This window comes from Salvelinus sp. IW2-2015, linkage group LG20 (genome assembly GCF_002910315.2).
Source record: "Salvelinus sp. IW2-2015 linkage group LG20, ASM291031v2, whole genome shotgun sequence".
In the NCBI taxonomy this organism is placed as follows: domain Eukaryota; kingdom Metazoa; phylum Chordata; class Actinopteri; order Salmoniformes; family Salmonidae; genus Salvelinus; species Salvelinus sp. IW2-2015.
The window spans coordinates 50,912,755-50,936,216 of NC_036860.1; the positions used below are offsets into that span (position 1 = coordinate 50,912,755).

General features: G+C 44.5%; 1 protein-coding gene across 3 annotated transcripts in view; it reads right to left on the bottom strand.

Annotated features, from left to right (window-relative positions):
- LOC111981943 (dystrophin-related protein 2-like) overlaps positions 1 to 22,890 on the bottom strand; it is a 28,791-nt gene extending 5,901 nt beyond the window's left edge. The window contains exons 1-14 of one of the 3 annotated variants that reach the window (XM_024013442.2): positions 22,588 to 22,890; positions 22,247 to 22,382; positions 7,800 to 7,980; positions 5,963 to 6,119; positions 3,925 to 4,033; positions 3,498 to 3,760; positions 3,037 to 3,183; positions 2,749 to 2,827; positions 2,547 to 2,607; positions 2,104 to 2,165; positions 1,935 to 2,009; positions 1,607 to 1,826; positions 452 to 537; positions 167 to 324 (exon numbers count right to left, since the gene is read on the bottom strand). In XM_024013442.2, coding sequence (XP_023869210.1) covers positions 167 to 324; positions 452 to 537; positions 1,607 to 1,826; positions 1,935 to 2,009; positions 2,104 to 2,165; positions 2,547 to 2,607; positions 2,749 to 2,827; positions 3,037 to 3,183; positions 3,498 to 3,760; positions 3,925 to 4,033; positions 5,963 to 6,119; positions 7,800 to 7,980; positions 22,247 to 22,382; positions 22,588 to 22,590 — 1,737 coding nt within the window. In that variant the 5' untranslated portion in view covers positions 22,591 to 22,890. Of the gene's footprint in view, positions 1 to 166; positions 325 to 451; positions 538 to 1,606; positions 1,827 to 1,934; positions 2,010 to 2,103; positions 2,166 to 2,546; positions 2,608 to 2,748; positions 2,828 to 3,036; positions 3,184 to 3,497; positions 3,761 to 3,924; positions 4,034 to 5,962; positions 6,120 to 7,799; positions 7,981 to 8,979; positions 9,295 to 22,246; positions 22,383 to 22,587 lie in introns of those variants that run through there. The other 2 variants (XM_024013441.2, XM_024013443.2) reach the window with 2 other exon arrangements.
- Between the last annotated feature and the right edge of the window lie 572 nt (positions 22,891 to 23,462).

Genomic DNA, 23,462 nt, shown 5'->3' on the forward strand with positions numbered 1-23,462 from the left:
ACATCACATATCAAGATTGGAGATAATCTAATGACAAGTATCAGTTTTTAACACAGATTGGATTTTACTTATTGTAATCTCACACAATAACAGGGAATTAGATGGGGAAAACCTTAGCTATACTTAACAGTAGTAGCTAGTTTGACCAATGTAAATCCTAGCTCACCATGCGAAAGCAGCTGGCCACGCTTGGCTCCACATTGCTCCCTCCAAAGGCAGCCACCTCTCCTAGCTGCCATGGGATCTGGATTATCTCCTGAAGCAGGGCATTGAGGTGCTGCTGGTCAGCACATCCACCAGGCCCAGACACCTGCCAGAACAGATCTGACATACCCTCTCCTCAGACAGGACACAACCTATACTTCTCTGTACTCTTGAACTTGCTTGTAGTGATTATGTGAGTTACGGTTGATTGGAAATGCATCATATACAGTAACAAAGCACATCTTACATTTGCATTTCTCCTGAATGTCAGCATTGCATAGACACACCAGTCCTGTCTTGAAGGATAGGATTCTCACCTGCCCATTACGGCCACTAGAGGGTGCAGAGAGAGAAAAAGAGGAAGTCTCAGTGTTTGACTGCCACACAGTATGGAGTGAGGTGGATGTTTTTTCACAGTGGAAAACATTCTTACTCAACAGCGTCAACTGCCATCTAAGCATGAGATAATGCAGTAATACACCCTCACTATCCTTCTCACACACAAATGCACATGGTTCATTACCCACACGCATTCATAAGATATCCAGGTGTTAGCCCCAGAGCGCTAAACTCACTGTTTTGGCCTTCAGCCGCTCAGCTGAAGTGCATATGAATGCATCTATAGCCACACACACACGTTTACAGCTAACCTTGTGGGGGGACACAATTCAGTCCCAGTCAAAATCCTATTTTCCCTAACCCGTACTCTTACCTTAACCTTAACCCTAACCTCAAAACCAAACCTTAACCCTAAATCTAACCCTAATCTTAAAACCAACCCTAGCTCCTAACCCTAATTCTAAGCTTAACACTAACTCTACCCTTAACCCGCTACAAATAGCATTTGACCTCGTGGGGACTAACAAAATGTTCCCAGTTGGTCAAATGTTTGTTTGTTTACTACTCTTGTGGGGACTTCTGATCCCCACAAGAAGTTAAACACGTCCACACAGTCTTCACACACACACACACATACATACAATCGCCCAGGGACAAATGCACGCTATCCAAAGAGCGTAAATGCCGCAGTATAAAACACACACAAACTGAGCGCTGTCACGCATCATTGGATATTTATTTGATACTTGGTTGGTGATGTTGCCCTGGGGAATATTGTTCACTAAACTGAATGGCTAATCCAAGGAGCCCTGCTAAGAGTGATGTACTGTAGCTAAATTATCTAAGAGATAGAGAGAGCAACCCCTGATGTGGGACTGACCTAGGATGTCTCTTAGAGGAAGAGAGGAAGATGCAGAGAGAGATGGGGGGAAAATATTTAAGGGAAAGAGTGGAGAGAGTGACGTGTTACGGAATAGATAGTGATTGGGAATAGAAAGGCTAAAGGATAGACAAAAAGGGGAATAAACTGTAGAAAATTAAGAAGATGTTCCATTAGACAGACCTGTCGTATACGTTGAGCAGCCAGTTGAGACACATGTCCACACAGAGCGGGATGTTGAGCAAGACGCCATGTTTCTCCTTCAGCTGCTCGTACAGGCTGGTCAGAGCATGGATGACCTCCAGCACATCCATAACCTCAACAGCTTCCACCACGGGGTCATCGTACCCCGACCCCAGGCACTGGAAAACCGCTGCCACACAGCCAAGGCTCAGCTTGTCCACTTTGGGTAGAGGGGAAAGGGAGAAGGTCGCTAGCTGTGACACTACTGCTGCGGTGATTGAGTGGGGCAATTAATATGACAGGCCACTGGACACAGTAACACACTCACATCTCAAGGCCTGTTGTACACGTCGCAGCTTCATGGCTGTTCGGTAGGCAGAGAACCTGATATTGTTCAGATCAGCTGGGGAAAGATGGTAAATAATGGCATCTTTAGATCAACACCATAATCGGAAGCATCCTTGCAATCATATGGCGATCCTTTTCTTCAGTCTTACCAAGTGCCTGGTAGAGCTCTTTCATTTGTGGATGATCCCAACAAGTGGTCTGGGTTTGATGGCTGTAGCAAGAGAGAGTAACATGTGGAGACGTAGAGGGACAGAGGTCATAGTAAATATTGAGGTCACAGTAAACAAACTGGGACACGGGTCACAAAAAGAGGGAAACTGTTGTGACATGCTAGTGGTTCTTCCCTTAAAAGTTGCGGCCTTATTGCAGCACAGCTTGCAGAGTGCCGCATAATTATATGGCACGTTATTTAAGTGTCAGCTATTGTGCCAGAATGACACAATTTACCCCAATCTGCCACCATCTACCACAAACGGTCGCGGCATAAGCTCTAAACTTTTAAAGGAAGAACCACTGTATGCTGCTAGACTTGTATTTGTGCTGGAAGGCTGATGTTTTTTCACACTGGTTTTGTGTTTTTATTTATGCTTACTTAATGTAGTATGGCACTTTGTTGGGCGATATGGCACGTTCCCATGGAATCTGCACTGAACCTAAAATGAAACAATGTAAATCAAGCAAGCACAACAATGTAGCATGGAAAATGTAAACAGAAGAGCAAGGGCACACAGCATGGCAAATGTAACCAGTGTTCTGAGGGGGTTCTCCAGCAGAGAGAGAGAGACACAGCTTACCAGAGAGGAAATGCTGGGACCTGGGCCCAAAGTCTCTGTGGGCATCCTGCAGATGCCTCAGCCTCTTCTCAGTGGACTCCTGCAACAGGGAAACACACACACTACAGCACACACATCTCTAAGCCTGCTACAGCACATTCCCAGGGACAGAGTAACATACTACACGGGATCTGACAAGAGGCTTTAGAAAAGTGATGGGAAAAATTAGACTGCTGGAGAACATTGTTGCAGGGGAAGATCAGGATTGTAAAATCTCATATAGGATTTTAGCCTCTCCCTTTTTTGTACCTCCAGCAGTTTCCACCTGGTGTTGAGTTGCTGCAGACCCTGGGTGTTGTCCTCTGATAGGGGGACACTGGAGATGGTCAGCTGGTGGACTAGCTGGTTGACATGCTTCATGCCCTCCTGACCCTGAGTCAGCTCCTCTTGGAACAACTACAACATAGAGGCCATGCCAGTCACTAACATGGTAACCATTTGCCAATCATAACACAACATCCTGGTATGTAGGGTCTTTGACCAAATATGCTGTATCTGCTGGTAAAGCAATCTAGAATAAATCAAACTTTATAATGTGCAGAGAATAGCTGCTAATTTAGTTATTCTATTCCCATGCACACACATTAAGCATTTGGAGCATATCAGCTCATTTTCAATGTCAGTCTAAGTAGTCATTATATAATGGAACATAAAAATGGACCTTGGTAGTGGAAAACAAAAATGGTTGTATGTTGTTGATTCCTGCATACCTTGGTGGCGTCGATGTGGTCCTGCAGTGAGTCAATGAGGAGGTCTCCTATGGGCCCCCAGGCCTCCTGCACCCCCTCAGCCTGCTCTATGTCCAGGCACAGCTCCTCCACAGCCCCCTGTAGCTCTGTGAGGCGCTCCAGAGTACACTGCATGTGTTTGTGGCACTGAACACTGCGTGACATCACACTCTCCCACAGGTCTCCGGCCACTGCGGCCTGCCTCAACACCCAGCGACTGACACTCTGCTGCCGAGTACTCACGTCTACAGACAGGAGATGCAGAGGAACATAAAGGGCAGATCTCACTGGAGAGACAATGACAAATCAGGATTCAGCTTATTATGAAATAAGCATTTTCTTCCTAACCAGGAACACATAACTTCTTAGTCTGATAATTGGGTTTGCCATATCTTGTTGACTTCCCCACCTTTGCTGTCATCTGGATCCACAGTGGCCCATTGTGACAGAAAGGCCTGAGCGGACTCCAACACCGAGTAAATAAAGGGTCCCCGAGACTTTAACTCCTCAATGAAAACCTAAAGAAGAGAACAGAACAGACATCCGTTTTATCGTCATTCTATCTGCTCTGGGTTAAGTGCTGCACATAGCAGCATAACAAGACTTAACGTTAATAAACTAGAAAACTGGAGTATGCACAAGACACTGGATATCTTGTTTTTTTCATCCTTGTAACTGAATTAGATAACAGACCTCTGTGGACTTGCAAATATAGCCAGGAGCAAACAAGAGAAGAAATATTCACACGCTCAGGCTCCAGACTGAATCTGTGTTGATTTCCAATGACAATACATTCAGACTACATCATAATGTGGGTTGACGTACTCTCTCTCTATTTAGAATTTCACTTGGACTACATTTCATACATTGGGAATTTGCGATTCAGTACAACCGACAGACGTCAAAGACTGTAGAGATGATTTTTCACAGGCATATAAAGATCATCAAAACCATTCTTGCCAACCGCCCCATAAACAATGGCTTAATGTGAAATAACTGTACAAGGCCATTTTTATGCTAATATTTTATTTATATACGGCACATGTATATTGTGTACATATCCTGCAAAAAAAATTGACAATAAAAGTCAAACATAAAATGTTCACCACTGTTCAAAAGTTTGGGGTCACTTAGAAATGCCCTTGTTTTTTAAAGAAAAGCAATTTTTTTGTCTATTAAAATAACATACATTTGATCAGAAATACAGTGTAGACATTTTTAATGTTGTAAATGACTATTGTAGCAGGAAACAGCTTATTTTTTATGGAATATCTACATAGACGTACAGAGGCCCATTATCAGCAACCATCACTCCTGTGTTCCAATGGCACGTTGTGTTAGCTAATCCAAGTGTATCATTTTAAAAGGCTAATTGATCATTAGAAAACCATTTTGCAATTATGTTAGCATAGCTGAAAACTGTTGTCTGATTGAAGAAGCAATAAAACTGGCCTTAGACTAGTTGAGTATCTGGAGCATCAGCATTTGTGGGCTCGATTACAGGCTCAAAATGGCCAGAAACAAATAACTTTCTTCTGAAACTCGTCAGTCTATTCTTGTTCTGAGAAATGAAGGCTATTCCATGCGAGAAATTGCCAAGAAACTGAAGATCTCGTACAACGCAGTGTACTACTCGCTTCACAGAACAGCGCAAACTGGCTCTAACCAGAATAGAAAGAGGAGTGGGAGGCCCCGGTGCACAACTGAGCAAGAGGACAAGCACATTAGAGTGTCTAGTTTGAGAAACAGATGCCTCACAAGTCCTCAACTGGCAGCTTCATTAAATAGTACCCGCAAAACACCAGTCTCAATGTCAACAGTGAAGAGGCGACTCTGGGATGCTAGCCTTCTAGGCAGAATTGCAAAGAAAAAGCCATATCTCTGTCCTGTGTCTGTGTACTTTTGCCCATCTTAATCTTTTATTTTTATTGGCCAGTCTGAGATATGGCTTTTTCTTTGCAACTCTGCCTAGAAGGCCAGCATCCCGGAGTCGCCTCTTCACTCAACTGACGTTGAGACTGGTGTTTTGCGGGTACTGACGCTCCAGATACTCAACTAGTCTATAGAAGGACAGTTTTATTGCTTCTTTAATCAGAACAACAGTTTTCAGCTGTGCTAACATAATTGCAAAATGGTTTTCTAAGGATCAATTAGCCTTTTAAAATGATAAACTTGGATTAGCTAACACAACGTGCCATTGGAACACAGGAGTGATGGTTGCTGATAATGGGCCACTGTACACCTATGTAGATATTACATTTTAAAAAATCTGCCGTTTCCAGGTACAATAGTCATTTACAACATTAACAATGTCTACACTGTATTTCTGATCAAATGTATGTTATTTTAATGGACAAAAAATGTTTTTATTTCAAAAACAAGGACATTTCTAAGTGACCCCAAACTTTTGAACAATAGTGTATATCTCATAGATTGTTTTGGCCTACCTGATGTACCTCACTCTGATGCTTGTAGCTTGTTATATCGCCATGTAAAGGCAAACTGTCAGATAGCTCCTCATCCTTCACAGATAGCCAATCAATGATGCCCTGTAGCGAACGCTGAAGCCTCTCATTAATGTCTGAGAGAGTCTCCAGTCCTACACTGTGTGGATTGGAAATACATTGAAACACAGACAAGCACGAATCGTACATACATTGTTAAATGTTGAGTAAATACAGCAATTTTCTCACAAATCATTCCAAAATATGTGAAAAGTTTGAAAGTGGGTAATCTTTATGTGTGGGTGGTTAAGAATTTCAAACACATGAATGGATGTATTTGAAATGTACTGTAATGACTTCCTCAGAAAACCGCGCCAGACCATGCTCTCCATCTAGGCCTATCAGCACAGTGCGAGAATCTCAATTGCATAAACCTCACATCCTCTCTCCTCGCCTCCTTCTCAAAACCTATTGGATGAGAAAGCCAGAGGTGAACTTCTCCAATGGGTTTTGAGAAGGAGGCGAGGGGAGACGACGTGAGGAGTATGCAATTGAGATTCTTCCAAAGATGCCCTAGAGTTCAACAGTGACCCCTGACCTGACCTAAACTTCAAGAGTCAATCAATGTCCTGCCAGAGGCCACTTCTGAGCCCAGCAGTCTGAATGAGGGAACCCTCAAACGCACAATCCAACATGGTACTGACAAGTAACATTCTTGCAGGGCATGTTCCCCTCTGTGTTATCTATGATTCAGAGCAACGTCTACTTTCTGTCAGTTCAATGTCAACACCAGCAATTAAAATGCTACATCCAGCCTGTCTATTAAGTGCTATGAGAGTCAGTGGGGGTCCCTTCATGGTTTATGTGCTAATTAAAGCCTGGGCGATAAGCTCTGGGTTAGCACTAATTTACCCCGCTCTCCATAGAATTCTCCCTGGTTCAATAAGTTCCACTTTCCTCGGCAGTGACAAAAACAACACGGCACACAAGTAGCAATTTACCAAAACTGTAAACGGTAATCAAACAGGAAAATATAGAATTGACAAAACAGAGCCACAGACACTGGTCCAGAAAGTCAGGGGCTAAATTAACAGATGGCAGATGATAAGTAGCGTGATATAAATACATCTAGGAGGGCACATCACAACATATTTGGTAAAGAAAACACACCACAGTTAAGAATATTGTGGAATAAATATCTATTATAATAATGATAATAATTTATTTTACTTTTATAGAGCTTTTCATTACAGACAGAATCTCCAACCGCTTGTTATTAAGCAAAATAAACAAGCAATTTAAAAATGATTATGTGATTTTACCATCACACAAATGCATGCTTCAAACTACCAGGGTTGTGTTTGACTTCTACTGGCATCACAGTAAAAATAAAATGGGTTGTTCTGTATGGAAGCTGAAAGCTAATGCCCGGGGAAATGCAGGGTTGCATCTCTCTTCTTTCGCTTGACTGGTTTACCTTGTGTAATAATTAACCCAGAAACATCAGTCCTCACATCAGCGTACACAAGACATACACACATGGACAGGCATAACACACACCCCTACTGTACACACACACTGCACAAATAAACATGCTCTTCGTAGACTCATGCTCATATTAAGACTCAACTTATACATAATATTATGAAAACACATTCATGCACATTACATACAAAGTTCATACTAAGTATGTGTGGTTTCTGCAAATCCAAGGCTAACGATAACATTTCAGACATGGCCCGTCAACAGAAATACATACTTTCTGCCCAGTGCTATACACTTCTCTCTAAGCATTAGGAATAATGCATTATAAACAAATCCTGCCTCTGCAGAGTCCTACCTGGTGTTATGAGGACTGTGTTGGACTCCCCTACACCACAGACACATCTCACAGTCTTCACACTGCCCTCCCTGTTGGCTGGCTGGTCCTCTGCCATCTCTGGCCCAATCCTGGTCCCTCGGAACCCCAGGGTGTGGCTGTGGCTCACACTGACACTGTGGCATGGAGAGGCGTCCCCGAGCTAGATGAGACACAAGCAGGTACACATGACAGATGGCCATTACAATACAAACAAATAAACAGCAAACGTAGACAAGAATCGGACTAAATCTTTAAGTGATTTATTCCTGCAAACTATATACTGTATCTGTTCTCATCTTTAAGCATGGTTGTGATCCTGACTGAGCCACTGTACACACTACAGTAAAATGTGTCACTGCAAATAAGGCAACCATTCTGTGTCTTGTGCCTAATCTATGAGACTAAGCATTACTGCATACTGGGAGTCATGCTGTCTAGCACTACATATGTAGGATCTTAATTTGACCTATATTATCATATCAAAATAGTCCTGCAGCAACAGGATTTGAACGGTTAGTCCATAATGTTGTTGATCGATGGTTAGGCTATTAGATGGCCAAACGTCAACTACATGAAAAGTGCAATACTGTTAATATGTGTGTTAGTGTGGGCTTTCAGTTAATTTATGCAAATCACAAAACTCATCTGCATTTACTAGGGAGCAGGAAGATTCTCAGCAACGAAAGAGTGCTCAATTTAAGATCCTACACACACATCATTGCCAGGAAAAACATAAAATGCTTGTGACAGACATAACTTGCAGGGCAGAGTCATTTGGCAAAAGAGCCCAATATCACACATAATACAGTTATTGTATGTCACAATATCTCAGTAAAACAGGACTAAACAGAAATGGTTTCCTTATCATTTAGGGCCCTCTCACTATCTTAAAAATATAATTTTGGTGAGAAGTGAGAACCTTGCCTATGTTTGCGATTAGAGTGATGTTTCCAAAGGAACTTGGGTATTAGCAGTGCAGTGCAGTTCGCAGGCCCCCGAAAGGTTAGAGTAAGCCCCTCACCCCCCTTTCACTTCAGAATTAATTTTTTCTTCCATGGCGCAGAAAGAAAAACGTGCAGTATTTATAGCGAATCTCATACGGTTTTACACATTTTGCCATGAGGCTGAGAGAAAATGTTGCTGTTTTAGAGTTCAGTACCTTGACACAAGGCGAGACCCAGATGCAGACACAGAAGGCAGATGGTTGGAGTCCTACAATATTTATTAATCCAATAGGTAAGGCAATGGAATGGTCGTGGACAGGCAAAAGGGTCAAAACCAGTTCAGAGTCCAAAAGGTACCGGAGGGCAGGCCTTTTTTTTTGACGTTGATAAGTTCAAGGTCAGGGCAGGCAGGATGATCAGGCAGGTGGTAAAGTAGTCCAGAGTCAGGCAGGTGTCAAAACCAGGAAGACTAACAAAATGATAATAGCAAAAGGAGTACAGGAAAAATACACTGGTTGACTTAACTAACATACAAGGCAAACTGGCAAAGACAAAGAGGAAACACAGGGATAAATACACTGGGGAGAATAAGTGACACCTGGAGGGGGTGGAGACAATCACAAGGACAGGTGAAACAGATCAGGGTGTGACATTCAGAGATTTTTGAAAGACGGGACAATCTAAATATATATATATATATATATATATATTTATATTTATCTTAATATTAACAACATTTTAAAATATACACTGAACAAAAATATAAACACAACATCAAGTTTCAAGTTTCAATGTCACAAGTGCAGTGAAATGCCTTTCTTCCAAACGCAAAACAAGATTTTAAAGTTACAGTTCATAAGGAAATCAGTCAGTTGAAATAAATAAAGGCCTTAATCTATGTCACATGACTGGGAATACAGATATGCATCTGTTGGTCACATATACCTTAAAAAAAGGTACAGTTGAAGTCGGAAGTTTACATACACTTAGGTTGGAGTCATTAAAACTCGTTTTTCAACCACCACAAATTTCTTGTTAACAACCTATAGTTTTGGCAAGTCGGTTAGGACATCTACTGTGTGCATGACACAAGTAATTTTTCCAACAATTGTTTACAGACAGATTATTTCACTTATAATACACTGTATCACAATTCCAGTGGGTCAGAAGTTTACATACGCTAAGTTGACTGTGCTTTTAAACAGCTTGGAAAATTCCAGAAAATGATGTCATGGCTTTAGAAGCTTCTGATAGGCTAAATGACATCATTTGAGTCAATTAGAGGTCTACCTGTGGATGTATTTCAGGCCTACCTTCAAACTCAGTGCCTCTTTGCTTGACATCATGGGAAAATCAAAAGAAATCAGCCAAGACCTCAGAAAAAAAGATTGTAGACCTTCACAAGTCTGGTTTCTTTCTTGGAAGCGATTTCCAAATGTCTGAAGGTACCACGTTCGTCTGTACAAACAATAGTACTATTGCAAGAAACTACATTTATTTTGTTAATATCCATTATTGGAAGTTTTTAGATTTTTTAAAAAACTTTTTGGAAGAGTTTATAATTGTGATCCTTTGCTCCAAACAAGGGAATTTCCAAGCATAGAGCCGACATGGAAATTAATAATATTGAAAGTATTTTGAAAAATCCCCAAACAAATCTTTTCCCTTATAAAATTCCACTAAATGTCAATTTTAAGCAAAAAGATTATGCAACAAAATCCTTATATATTTTTTTACTATAAAAATAAAGTTGTTGTCCCGACTTTCAAGAATCTCTGAGCTAATTTCCTGCTATTCTACACATTTTGCCATGAGGTTGAGAGAAAATGTTGCAGTTTTAAAGCTATTTTCCTGTAATTCTAAAAATGTCTTTCATATGCTATGCTATCTGGCGGGCCCGACCCCCTGGGCTCGGGGGTTTGTGCTACGCCAGTGCTGGCGCGGGAATTCAACTCTGTTGCCTGACAAGAAGCAAGTTTGTCTCACACTGTCTGCTCTTTGATACGTGATCTGATATAAGCCTTTTAGATTCAATTTCTGGCTTAGCACCAGAGCTTGTGAGTTAGTGAAGTGCACTTAAAAAAGAATGAACTGAAAAAACATGTTGACACTTACAACTGTGGCCTAAGGAATTACATTACAGAAAAAAGTGTCTGCATTTATGCATATATGCATATCCGCTGCTGTAAAGAAGTACTCATCATTATTTGTTGATGAGCACACAACTCAATACATCAAATTCCCTAAGTGAGATCTGATCTTCTCTGATTGAAAGGGTTTTTACAGTGGTGGTGTTCAACTAGTCTTTTTTCTACCTCCCAGCAGGCTCAACAGCCTGGTCTCATAGGCTAAACGTTATATAGTAAATGTGGTGGTGTGTGTGTCTATTTGTCAATAACAGCTTGTGCGTGATGTCTAATATTAAGGAAGTCTCGAGGTATTGCTCACCTGAGGTAGAGTACCTCATGATAAGCTGTAGACCACACTAACTACCAAGAGCTTTTTCAAACAGAAATTTGCATCCTGTAGTACTAACTCAAAAAAGTTCTGGAACACTGTAAAGTCCATGGAGAATTAGAGCACCTCCTCCCAGCTGCCCACTGCTCTGAGGCTAGGAAACACTGTCACCACTGATAAATCCACTATAATTGAGAATTTCAATAAGTATTTCTCTACGGCTGGCCATGCTTTCCACCTGGCTACCCCTACCCCGGTCAACTGCACGGCACCCTCCACAGCAACCCGCCAAAGACCCCACCATTTCTCCTTCACCCAAATCCAGATAGCTGATGTTATGAAAGAGCTGCAAAATCTGGACCCCTACAAATCAGCCGGGCTAGACAATCTGGACCCTCTCTTTCTAAAATGATCTGCCGAAATTGTTGCAACCCCTATTACTAGCCTGTTCCTAGCCTCTTTCGTATCGTCTGAGATTCCCAAAGATTGGAAAGCTGCCGCCGTCATCCCCCTCTTCAAAGGGGGAGACACTCTAGACCCAAACTGCTACAGACCTATATCTATCCTACCCTGTCTTTCTAAGTACTTCGAAAGCCAAGTTAACAAACAGATCACCGACCATTTCGAATCCCACCGTACCTTCTCCGCTATGCAATCTGGTTTCAGAGCTGGTCATGGGTGCACCTCAGCCACGCTCAAGGTCCTAAACGACATCATAACCGCCATCAATAAGAGACATTACTGTGCAGCCGTATTCATCGACCTAGCCAAGGCATTCGACTCTGTCAATCACCACATTCTTATTGGCAGACTCGACAGCCTTGGTTTCTCAAATGACTGCCTCGCCTTGTTCACCAACTACTTCTCAGACAGAGTTCAGTGTGTCAAATCAGAGGGCCTGTTGTCCGGACCTCTGGCAGTCTCTATGAGGGTGCCACAGGGTTCAATCCTCGGGCCGACTCTCTTCTCTGTATACATCAATGATGTTGCTCTTGCTGCTGGTGATTCTCTGATACACCTCTACGCAGACGACACCATTCTGTATACTTCTGGCCCTTCTTTGGACACTGTGTTAACTAACATTCAGACGAGCTTCAATACCATACAACTCTCCTTCCGTGGCCTCCAACTGCTCTTAAACACAAGTAAAACTAAATGCATGCTATTCAACCGATCACTGCCCACACCTGCTCGCCCGTCCAGCATCACTATTCTGGACGGCTCTGACTTAGAATACGTGGACAACTACAAATACCTAGGTGTCTGGTTAGACTGTAAACTCTCCTTCCAGACTCACATTAAGCATCTCCAATCCAAAATTAAATCTAGAATTGGCTTCCTATATCGCAACAAAGCATCCTTCACTCATGCTGCCAAACATACCCTCGTAAAACTGACCATCCTACCGATCCTCAACTTCGGTGATGTCATCTATAAAATTGCCTCCAACACTCTACTCAACAAACTGGATGCAGTCTATCACAGTGCCACCCGTTCTGTRACCAAAGCCCCATACACTACCCACCATTGCGACCTGCACTCCCTCGTTGGTTGGCCCTCGCTTCATACTCATCGCCAAACCCACTGGTTACAGGTTATCTACAAGTCTCTGCTAGGTAAAGCCCCACCTTATCTCAGCTCACTGGTCACCATAGCAGCACCCACTCGTAGCACGCACTCCAGCAGGTATATCTCACTGGTCAGCCCCAAAGCCAATTCCTCCTTTGGTCATCTTTCCTTCCAGTTCTCTGCTGCCAATGACTGGAACGAACTGCAAAAATCTCTGAAGCTGGAGACTCACATCTCCCTCACTAGCTTTAAGCACCAGCTGTCAGAGCAGCTCACAGATCACTGCACCTGTYCATAGCCCATCTGTAAACAGCCCATCTATCTACCTACATCATCCCCATACTGTATTTATTTATTTATTTATCTTGCTCCTTTGCACCCCAGTATCTCTACTTGCCCATTCATCTTCTGCACATCTACCATTCCAGTGTTTTAATTGCTATATTGTAATTACTTCGCCACCATGGCCTATTCATTGCCTTAACTCCCTTATCTTACCTCGTTTGCACTCACTGTATATAGACTTTTTGTTTTCTTTTGTTCTACTGTATTATTGACTATGTTTTGTTTATTCCATGTGTAACTCTGTGTTGTTGTATGTGTCGAATTGCTATGCTTTATCTTGGCCAGGTCGCAGTTGCAAATTAGAACTTGTTCTCAACTAGTCTACCTGGTTAAATAAAGGTGAAAAAAAAAGAGTTTGCATCTATATTTTCCATAGCAGTCTATTTACCATCACAAACTGATGCTGGCACTAAGACCATACTCAACAAGCTGTATAAAGCCATAAGCAAACAATAAAGTGCTCATCCAGAAGCAGCACTCCAGTGGCTGGGGAAACTTAAATCCATTTTACCTCATTTCTACAAGCATGTCACATGTGCAACCAAAAGAAACCAACGTGGCAGGGCCGTGACCGGGAAACCAACGTGGCGGGGCACAATTGGCCCCAGCATCGTCCGGGTTAGGGGAGGGTTTGGTTGGCCGGGTTGTCCTTGTCCAATTGCGCTCTAGAGACTCCTGTGGCGGGCCGGGCGCAGTGCACACTGACATGGATGCCAGGTGTAAGGTGTTTCCTCTGACACATTGGTGCGGCTGGCTTCCGGGTTAAGCGGGCACTTTGTCAAGAAGCAGTGCAGCCTGGCGGGTTCGTGTTTCAGAGGAAGCACGGCTCTCGACCTTCGCCTCTCCCGAGTCCGTACGGGAGTTGCAGCGACGGGACAAAACTGTAAATACCAATTGGGGAGAAAAAAAACAATTTAAAATAAAAAGCTCTCCATTGCCCTCCATTTGGCAAATCTGACCAGGAAGTACCAGTGACGCGGATGCTACGCTACAGGACTGTTTTGCTAGCACAGACTGGAATATGTTCTGGGATTCATCCAATGGCATTGAGTAGTATACCACCTCAGTCACTGGCTTCATCAATAAGTGCATCGACAACATCGTCCCCACAGTGACCGAGCTAAAGGCTAGAGCTGCCGCTTTCAAGGAGTGGGACACTAATCCGGACACTTATAAGAAAGCCCACTATGGCCTCAGACGAACCATCAAACAGGCAAAGTGTCAATACAGGACTAAGATTGAATCCTACTACACCGGCTCTGACGCTTGTCGGATGTGGCAGGGCTTGCAAACTACTACGGACTACAAAGGGAAATCCAGCCGCAAGCTTCCCAGTGACTTGAGTCTACCAGACGGGCTAAATACTTTTTATGCTCGCTTCGAGGCAAGCAAAACTGAAGAATGCACAGAGCACCAGCTGTTCCGAACAACTATGTGATCACGCTCTCCATAGCAGGTATGAGCAAGACCTTTAAACAGGTCAACATTCAGGCCGCGGGGCCAGACAGATAACCAGGACGTGTATTCAGAGCATGCGCAGACCAACTGACAAGTGTCTTCACTGACATTTCAGCCTCTCCCTGATTGAGTATGTAATACCTACATGTTTCAAGCAGACCACCTTATTCCCTGTGCCCAAGAACGCGAGAGTAACCTGCCTAAATGACTACCGCCCCGTAGCACTGCCGTCAGTAGCCATGAAGTGCTTTGAAAGGCTGGTCATGGCTCACATCAACACCATCATCCTGGAAACCCTAGACCCACTCCAATTCGCATACTGCCCCAACAGATCCACAGATGAAGCAATCTCAATTGCACTCCACACTGCCCAGAGGGTAGTGCGTACAACCCAGTACATCACTGGGGCCAAGCTTCCTGCCATCCAGGACTTCTATACTAGGCGGTGCCAGAGGAAGGCCCAAAAAATTGTTGTCAAAGACTCCAGTCACCCAAGTCACAGACCGTTCTCTCTGCTACCGCTACCACAATCTGTCGTTCTGCCCCTGAACATTCATTTGTTGTGTAGTAAATATTTCAACTATTATTTTCATTGTTTTTTCATTGTTTTTTTTCTGTAAGCGGTACTGGAGCACCAAGTCTAGGTCCAAAAGGCTCCTCAACAGCTTCTACCCCCAAGCCATAAGACACATTGCACATTGATTCAGTACCAGTACCTCCTGTATATAGCCTCGTTATTGTTATTTTATTGTGTTACTTTTTTAAACTTTAGTTTATTTAGTAAATGTTTTCTTAACTCTATTTTCTTAAAACTGCATTGTTTATTAAGGGCTTGTAAGTAAGCATTTTCCAGTAAGGTCTACTACACCTGTTGTATTCGGCGCATGTGACAAATATATATATATATTTTTTTATTTAAATCCGGGACACTCAAATTAGTAAGACATTAAGTTTGGTATAACGTGAATGTCTAGCAACTCAAAGGTTACGAGTTCTAATCTCTTCACGGACAACTTTAGCATTTTAGCTCATTTGCAACTTTTCAGCTACTTACTACTTTTTAGCTACTTTGTAACTACTTAGCATGTTAGCTAACCCTTCCCCTAACCCTATACCTTAACCCTTTAACCTAATTCCTAAACTTAACCCTAACACCTAACACTAATACCTAGCCTAGCTAACGTTAGCCACCTAGCCACCTAGCTAGAATTCGCAACATATTGTACGTTTTGCAAATTCATAACATATAATACGAAATGTAATTCATAACATATCATACGAAATGTATGATGGACATCCACAAATTAATACATACCACACGAAATGTAACATATCATACTAAATGGAATGTCTTGGAGAATACGAATAATACAAAAATTCCTGAGATAGGTTTGGCTCAACAACTCAATCAACTGTTGCACTTATTTTACTTTTAGCCCCACCACTAGAAAGCTTCAGACAGCCTCACTACAGCCCCAGACAGTCTGCAGTCTGTATCAGACCTGTTGACCTGTAGCCCTATTACATTGGCTGTGTATAACTGGAGTTAGAGGCCTTTTTAAATCAAACTAAGATCCTACATCTGTAGTACCATAAGGCATGGATTGCCAAGAAAAACATATGGTGCATATGACAGACATAACTTGCAGGGCAGAGTCGGGGCGGCAGGTAGCCTAGTGGTTAGAGCGAAAGATTGCAAGATCGAATCCCCGAGCTGACAAGGTTATAATCTGTTGTTCTGCACCTGAACAAGGCAGTTAACCCATTGTTCCTAGGCCATCATTGAAAATAAGATTTTGTTTTTAACTGACTTGCCTAGTTAAATAAAGGTTAAAAAAATCTTATATCTGTACGCTAGACAGACCTTTTCATTAGGCCACTCCAAGACATTTAAATGTTTCCCCTTATTAAACCACTCGAGTGTTGCTTTAGCAGTATGCTTAGGGTCATTGTCCTGCTGGAAGGTGAACCTCCGTCCCATTCAATCTCTGGAAGACTGAAACAGGTTTCCTTCAAGAATTTCCCTGTATTAAGCGCCATCCATCATTCCTTCAATTCTGACCAGTTTCCCAGTCCCTGCCGATGAAAAACATCCCCACAGCATGATGCTGCCACCACCATGGTTCACTATGGGGATGAGGTTCTCGGGGTGATGAAGAAGTGTTGGGTTTGCACCAGACATAGCGTTTTCCGGATGCCAAAAGGCTCAATTTTAGTCTCATCTGACCAGAGTACCTTCTTCCATATGTTTGGGGAGTCCTCCACATCCCTTTTGGCGAACACCAAACGTGTTTGCTTATTTATTTATTTAAGCAATGGCTTTTTTCTGGCTACTCTTCTGTAAAGCCCAGCTTTGTGGAGTGTACGGCTTAAAGTGGTCCTATGGACAGATACAGATCCAATCTCCGCTGTGGAGCTTTGCAGCTCCTTCAGGGTTATCTTTGGTCTCTTTGTTGCCTCTCTGATTAATGCCCTCCTTGCCTGGTCCATGAGTTTTGGCGGGCGGCTCTCTCTTGGCAGGTTTGTTGTGGTGCCATTTCTTTAAAAAAAATTATATGGATTTAATGGTGCCCGTGGAATGTTCAAAGTTTTGGATATTTTTTATAACCCAACCCTGATCTGTACTTCTCCACAACTTTGTCCCTGACCTGTTTGGAAAGCTCATTGGTCTTCATAGTGCTGCTTGGTTGGTGTTGCAGACTCTGGGCCTTTCAGAACAGGTGTATATATACTGAGATCATGTGACAGGTCATGTGACACTAGATTGTACACAGGTAGACTTTATAACTAATTATGTGACTTCTGAATGTAATTGGTGCACCAGATCTTATTTAGCGCTTCATAGGGAGGGGGGGCTGGCACCCACCCCTTGGGTTGTGCCGTGGCGGAGATCTTTGTGGGCTATACCCGGCCTTGTCTCAGGATGGTAAGTTGGTGGTTGAAGATATCCCTCTAGTGGTGTGGGGCTTGTGTTTGGCAAAGTGGGTGGGGTTATATCCTGCCTGTTTGGCCCTGTCCGGGGGTATCATCGGATGGGGCCACAGTGTCTCCTGACCCCTCCTGTCTCAGCCTCCAGTATTTATGCTGCAGTAGTTTATGTGTCGGGGGCTAGGGTCAGTTTGTTTATCTGGAGTACTTCTCCTGTCTTATCCGGTGTCCTGTGTGATTTAAGTATGCTCTCTCTAATTCTCTCTTTCTTTCTCTCTCTCGGAGGACCTGAGCCCTAGGATCATGCCTCAGGACTACCTGGCATGATGACTATTTGCTGTCCCCAGTCCACCTGGCCGTGCTGCTGCTCCAGTTTCAACTGTTCTACCTGCGGCTATGGAACCCTGACCTGTTCACCGGACGTGCTACCTGTCCCAGACCTGCTGTTTTCAACTCTCTAGAGACTGCAGGAGCGGTAGAGATACTCTTAATGATCGGCTATGAAAAGCCAACTGACATTTACTCCTGAGGTGCTGACTTGCTGCACCCTCGACAACTACTTGGATTATTATTATTTGAACATGCTGGTAATTTATGAACATTTGAACATCTTGGCCATGTTCTGTTATAATCTCCACCCGCACAGCCAGAAGAGGACTGGCCACCCCTCATAGCCTGGTTCCTCTCTAGGTTTCTTCCAAGGTTTTGGCTTTCTAGGGAGTTTTTCCTAGCCACCGTGCTTCTACACCTGCATTGTTTACTGTTTGGGGTTTATGCTGGGTTTCTGTACAGCACTTTGAGATATCAGGTGTGTAAGAAGGGCTATATAAATTGATTTGATTTGATAGCAAGGGGAGTGACAACAATGCACGCACAATGCATAGATAACTATTTTGTGTATGTCCATTGCATGAAATCCAAATAAAAATCCATTTAAATTACAGGTTGTAATGCAACAAATTAAAAAACGCCAAGGGGGGTGTACAGCTGTCGTCTTCCTCCTCGTCTGAGGAGGAGAAGTTTGAAGGATCAGAGGACCAATGCGCAGCGTGGTAATTGTTCATCTTATTTAATGAAAGTGAACAACTCAAAATACAAAAACAACAAAGTGAAAACCGAAACGTTCTATCTGGTGCAGACACACAAAGACTGAAAACAACCACCCACAAAACCCAACAGAAACAGGCTACCTAAATATGGTTCCCAATCAGGGACAACGATTGACAGCTGCCTCTGATTGAGAACCATATCAGGCCAAACACAGAAAACCAAACAGAAATAGAAAACATAGATTACCCACCCACTCACGCCCTGACCACACTAAAACAAAGAAAAATACAAAAGAACTATGGTCAGAACGTGACAGTACCCCCCCCCCAAGGTGCGGACTCCAGCCGCAAAACCTGAACCTATAGGGGAGGGTCTGGGTGGGCATCTGTCCGCGGTGGAGGCTCTGGCACTGGACGTGGACCCCACTCCACCATTGTCATTACCCGCTTCCGTGGCCTCCTAGGAACGGCGACCCTCACCGCCGACCTAGGATTGGCAACCCTACTAAATGGCCCCACTGGATTGAGGGCGCCTCTGGACTGAGGGGAGCTCCGGACTGAGGGGCAGCTCCGGACTGAGGGGCAGCTCCGTACTGAGGGCAGCTCCGGACTGAGGGGCAGCTCCGGACTGAGGGGCAGCTCCGGACTGAAGGGCAGCACAGGACTGGCGGGCGGCTCTGGCGGCTCCTGACGCTGCGGCGGCTCTGGGGCTCCTGACTGGCGGGCGGCTCTGGCGGCTCCTGACTGACGGGCGGCTCTGGCGCGCTCCTGACTGACGGCGGCTCTGGCGGCTCCTGACTGACGGGCGGCTCTGGCGGCTCCTGACTGACGGGCGGCTCTGGCGGCGCTGGACAGACGGGCGGCTCAGGCGGCGCTGGACAGACGGGCGCTCAGGCGGCGCTGGACAGACGGGCGGCTCAGGTGGCGCTGGACAAGACGGGCGGCTTCAGGCGGGCTGGACATTACAGGCGGCTCAGGCGGCGCTGGACATACGGGCGGCTCAGGCGGCGCTGGACAGACGAGCGGCTCAGGCGGCGCTGGACAGACGGGCGGCTCAGGCGGCGCTGGACAGACGAGCGGCCCAGGCGGCGCTGTACAGACGGGCGGCTCAGGCGGCGCTGGACAGACGGGAGACTCTGGCCTGCTGAGGCGCACAGTAGGCCTGGTGCGTGGTGCCGGAACTGGTGGTACCGGACTGGGGACACGCACCACTGGGCGAGTGCGGGGAGGAGGAACAGGGCGTACTGGACTCTGGAGACGCACAGGAAACCTGGTGCGTGGTGTTGGCACTGGTGGTACTGGGCTGGTGCGAGGGGCTGCCACAGGCGGACTGGTGCGTGGAGAAGGTACCGGATAGACCGGACCGTGGAGGCGCACTACAGGTCTCGAGCACCGAGCCTGCCCAACCCTACCTGGCTGAATGCTCCCCGTAGCCAGGGCTGTGCTGGCGAACCGGGGACACCATGCGTAGGGCTGGTGCCATGTACACCGGCCAGAGGAGACGCACTGGAGACCAGATGCGTAGAGCCGGCTTCATGGCACCTGGCTCGATGCCCACTCTAGCCCGGCTGATACGAGGTGCTGCTATGTACCGCACCGGGCTATGCCTGCTTACCGGGGACACCATGCGCATCTCTGCATAACACGGTGCCTGCCCAGCCGCTCTCTCTCCACGGTAAGCACGGGGAGTTGGCTCAGGTCTCCTACCTGGCTTAGCCACACTCCTCGTGTGCCCCCCCCCCCAAGAAATTTTTGGGGCTGCCTCTCTGGCTTCCAGCCGTGCTTTCGTGCAGCCTCCTCATACCACCGCCTCTCCGCTTTCGCTGCCTCCAGCTCAGCTTTGGGGCGGCAATACTCACCAGCCTGTACCCAGGGTCCCTTGCCGTCCAGAATCTCCTCCCAAGTCCATTTCTCCAGATATCGCTGGTTCTCCTGTTGCTGCCCGCTACCACGCTGCTTGGTCCTATTTTGGTGGGTGGTTCTGTAACGGCTGTCGTCTTCCTCCTCGTCTGAGGAGGAGAAGTTTGAAGGATCAGAGGACCAATGCGCAGCGTGGTAATTGTTCATCTTATTTAATGAAAGTGAACAACTCAAAATACAAAAACAACAAAGTGAAAACCGAAACAGTTCTATCTGGTGCAGACACACAAAGACTGAAAACAACCACCCACAAAACCCAACAGAAAACAGGCTACCTAAATATGGTTCCCAATCAGGGACAACGATTGACAGCTGCCTCTGATTGAGAACCATATCAGGCCAAACACAGAAAACCAACACAGAAATAGAAAACATAGATTACCCACCCAACTCACGACCTGACCACACTAAAACAAAGACAATACAAAAGAACTATGGTCAGAACGTGACATGGGGTGAATACTTTTGCAAGGCACTGTATAACAGTAAAAGTAACTATTATTTTCAACCCAGCAAGCCTTGGAAATCCATGTTAAAGGTTTAGACATTCTCATCCTACCACAGAGAAAATCCTTTAAATAAACAGTTAAATTAATTCACTCCTCAGGCCTTCAAATTATTTAATGAGCACTCTTTCTGAAGACAAGTCTCTGAAATAATGAACTGTACAATGCAGAGAAATAAAATGGTTAATACGCTTAGCTGAGCAGAAAATCTAATTAATCGGGTGTTTTCAGCCAGAGAGGGAAACAAGTCAACACCTCTGTCTCTGCAAACTAACACGGACACACATACGGGATAAACGAACAAAGCAAACATTCAAAGTAAATCAACGTCATACGTAAATATCAATATTTGTCTATTGTGCAAAGACATGGCTTTTCCCCACAATAGCATTCAAGCTGTGGCAATTTGGTATCAGCATAAACAAAGCACTTTGGAATAAAACAAAGAAACAAACCCCTGCTTTGAACCCATTTTAAGCAGACCTCAGGGTTCCAGCAGCACTATATTAGTATGGTTACTGCCTTTTATTTTATTTAACCTTTATTTAACTAGGCAAGTCAGTTAAGAACTAATTCTTATTTACAATGACGGCCTACCAAAACTCAAAAGGCCTCATGCGGGGACGGGGGCCTGGGATTCAAAATAAAAAATAAATACAATATAAATATAGGACAGATCACAACAAGAGAGACAACGCAACACTACATAAAGAGAGACCTAAGACAACAACATACTGTAACAAGGCAACACATGACAACACAGCATTGTAGCAACACAACATGGTAGCAGCACAAAACATGGTACAAACATTATTGGGCACAAACAACAGCACAAAGGGCAAGAAGGTATAGACAACAATACATCACACAAAGCAGCCACAACTGTCAGTAAGAGTGTCCATGATTGAGTCTTTGAATGAAGAGATTGAGATAAAACTGTCCAGTTTGAGTGTTTGTTGCAGCTCGTTCCAGTCGCTAGCTGCAGCGAACTGAAAAGAGGAGCGACCCAGGGATATGTGTGCTTTGGGGACCTTTAACAGAATGTGACTGACAGAACGGGTGTTGTATGTGGAGGATGAGGGCTGCCTTAAGTGTCTGGCACATGCACTTTAGTACAGACACTTTAGTAAAGAAGGCAAGTGCCTTCACAGCCCTCTATGTTGCCTGAGTGACTGAAAACCAAAGACACTTTATTAAAAGATTACAGTTTCAGAGTAATGCACATGCTTGACTGTTGTATTTCTACTTACGGTCAATGTCCCTGGTCAGGTTGGTGGTCATCCTGTCACGGAGCCCTGATTCCATTCCATTGGAGTGACTGTGGTCTGGAGGACATAGCATAATGTGCTGCTGTTTCACATGGATCCCCTCATGCAGTCTGTGAGTCTTTAACATACAATGACAGCATAACAATCTCAGACTGCTTAAGACTTCACATTAGTTAATTGCACTTCTGGGCAAATTGTGTAATACAACTCTTGATTGGTATGATGGAAAATACATAACTTACAAACTATTATCAACTACATAGAAATGAATGACTCGAGATATCATCACACACAGACAAAAGTGATTCACAGCTGAATCTTACCATTGTGCTCAATCGTTCCACAGACTGGACAATGTTCCGAGGACCACCAAAAGTCTCTGTGGCTCCTGAGAGAGAGGACGTCCACAATCTGCTCACTGCCACACCCGTCCTGCTGCATCACCCACAGCGCCAAAAGGAGGAGAGAAATTGAAAAGCAAATGAAAGCGAGCAGCCAGCAGCAACGGAGCCGATGAGGATAATGCCACATTAACTCATCCTCATCTTCACTGCACTCAAGTAGACTTCCAGAGGACAACACATGCACAGGGACCTCCAGCGCCTCAGAGAGCAGGCTGAAGGGGGAAGGGAAGGGTGAGGAGGGGAGGGGGTGGCTGAATCACTGGAACTGGCAATGTCTAGGTTCTCTATGGGGAAGGATTCTCTTGTGATGTCCAATATTACATATCTTCTGTGATGAGATGTTGTTAGGAGAATTAAGTTCTCATGTTCTTTAACCAATTAAATTAAATTACTCAGTCTGCTATATCAGGATTTGTAGGATACTGATAGAAGAAAAAAAAACAGACAGAGGCCCAGTCTACAATAGTCAAATGTTTATTTACGGGAACGTTCTGCCTATCATTTCCTGTACATTGGTCTATATACCTCACATTTCGTCATAAATGTCCCTCCTCCTCTCAGAAACAATGACAATATAGTTCACAAGTCTTCCTGTCATACATTGTCTGCCACCTGTTATACAATCTACTACAAGCCCAAGGTCTCTTCCCTCCCTGGGTGGGGACAGAATGTCCTGTAAGGAACACAGTAGTAGAGCTTGTCTGTCGATAGCTCCTCTTATCTCATACATTGTCTCACACTTGCACCCTGCTTACATACTAAAAAGGAACAAAAAGTCCTTGTCCTAATTCTGA